At 32.8% G+C, this 1291-nt stretch overlaps 1 protein-coding gene across 1 annotated transcript in view; it reads right to left on the bottom strand.

Annotated features, from left to right (window-relative positions):
* The window catches only part of LOC109834806 (homeobox-leucine zipper protein HOX11-like), a 2457-nt gene extending 1603 nt beyond the window's left edge, over window positions 1-854 (bottom strand). The window contains exons 1-2 of the mRNA XM_020402824.1: window positions 529-854; window positions 358-437 (exon numbers count right to left, since the gene is read on the bottom strand). Coding sequence (XP_020258413.1) covers window positions 358-437; window positions 529-831 — 383 coding nt within the window. The 5' untranslated portion in view covers window positions 832-854. The remainder of the gene's footprint in view (window positions 1-357; window positions 438-528) is intronic.

The raw sequence follows: 1291 nt of genomic DNA, 5'->3' as shown, positions 1-1291 counted from the left end.
GTGTGATTATGCATTCTAATTGAATTAAAGAAATGGGAGTAAATTAATCCCCTCATGTAAACCAAAAGTTAGAAAAAAAATTGTAATGTCTATCATTTATCATATCTGTCCTCTAAAGTGGTAATTTACATAGGTTCCTTAAAAAATTCTTAAAATTAGGAATACAACATATATTGTAGCATATTTGTGATAGATATTAATATTGCATGTTTGTCAGTTCATTATGTGCTAATGAATTTGAAGAACTTTTTTTTATTTATGAAAAGTTATAAAAGAAGGGGATAAATTAAATTACATTTAGAAATTTCATATATATTCATGAAGCAAACAAAAAGCCGTGGATCATTAATTTGTTACCTTGCTCTTCTATTTTGAAACCAGACTTCTACTTGTCGCGGCCGCAAGTTTAATCTCTCGGCCAGTGTTTGCTTCTGGTTCTGCTCAACAAATCAATCATGCATATTAGACCAAAAAATATCTATTATTTCACTTAAAACTCTAAAAAATTTATTCACTATGCATATATACCTGATTTAGAGTATTATGAATCTTAAAGCTTTCTTCAAGAATTGTTGATTGCTCCTTGGTTAACCTCAGCTTCTTCCTCACTCCACCGTCATCTTCATTAGTCTTCCGAAATCTCGGAATTATTGCGTATTTCTCTCCTTCTTTGGTGGTGATTAATCCTTTATCTCCCTCATCTTCTTCCTTTGTCCATGAAGGAAAAAATAGGTTTAATTGCACCGGAGGTTTATTACTTTGTTGGCAAGAAGCAAAGACTTCTCCTATTCCAAGGCCAAGGCCAATATTACCCTGCAAATCTTCACCCATATTGAGAGTATTATTGAAGGAGAAAACAGAACAAGAGGAAAGAAATGTAATGTTGAAGGTTGAATGGGAAAAAGTGGTGATATATATATAGTGGGAAGAGGGAGTTTTCTAGTGTATTAATTGTGAAGAATGAGGGAAAAAATTATGCGTTTGATTTGAGGTGGTAAAAGCTAATATAAAGAAAGACCAACAGTAATAAGTACAACGTTAGGTTAAGTTGGACCAAATAAAAGGGAAGATTTTAATTTGTAGCTCTTTAAGTTAGCATATAAATTCTCTGCGGTTTCTTTGGACTTGGTTAATGTCTAATTTCTCCTTTGATGGGAAATTAATTAGTGCGTGATAATGGCAATATTCGCTTTTGTACTGAAATTGCTCTCCATATTTGCACTATCATTGTGTGATGGGAAAGTAATATGGTGTGCGCGCATCACCGACAATGTTGTGTAACATATTGGTA

This window comes from Asparagus officinalis, chromosome 1 (genome assembly GCF_001876935.1).
Source record: "Asparagus officinalis chromosome 1, Aspof.V1, whole genome shotgun sequence".
Classification (NCBI taxonomy): Eukaryota; Viridiplantae; Streptophyta; class Magnoliopsida; order Asparagales; family Asparagaceae; genus Asparagus; species Asparagus officinalis.
Note: the sequence above shows the minus strand (reverse complement) of the source record. Positions and strands in the feature narration are given on the sequence as shown.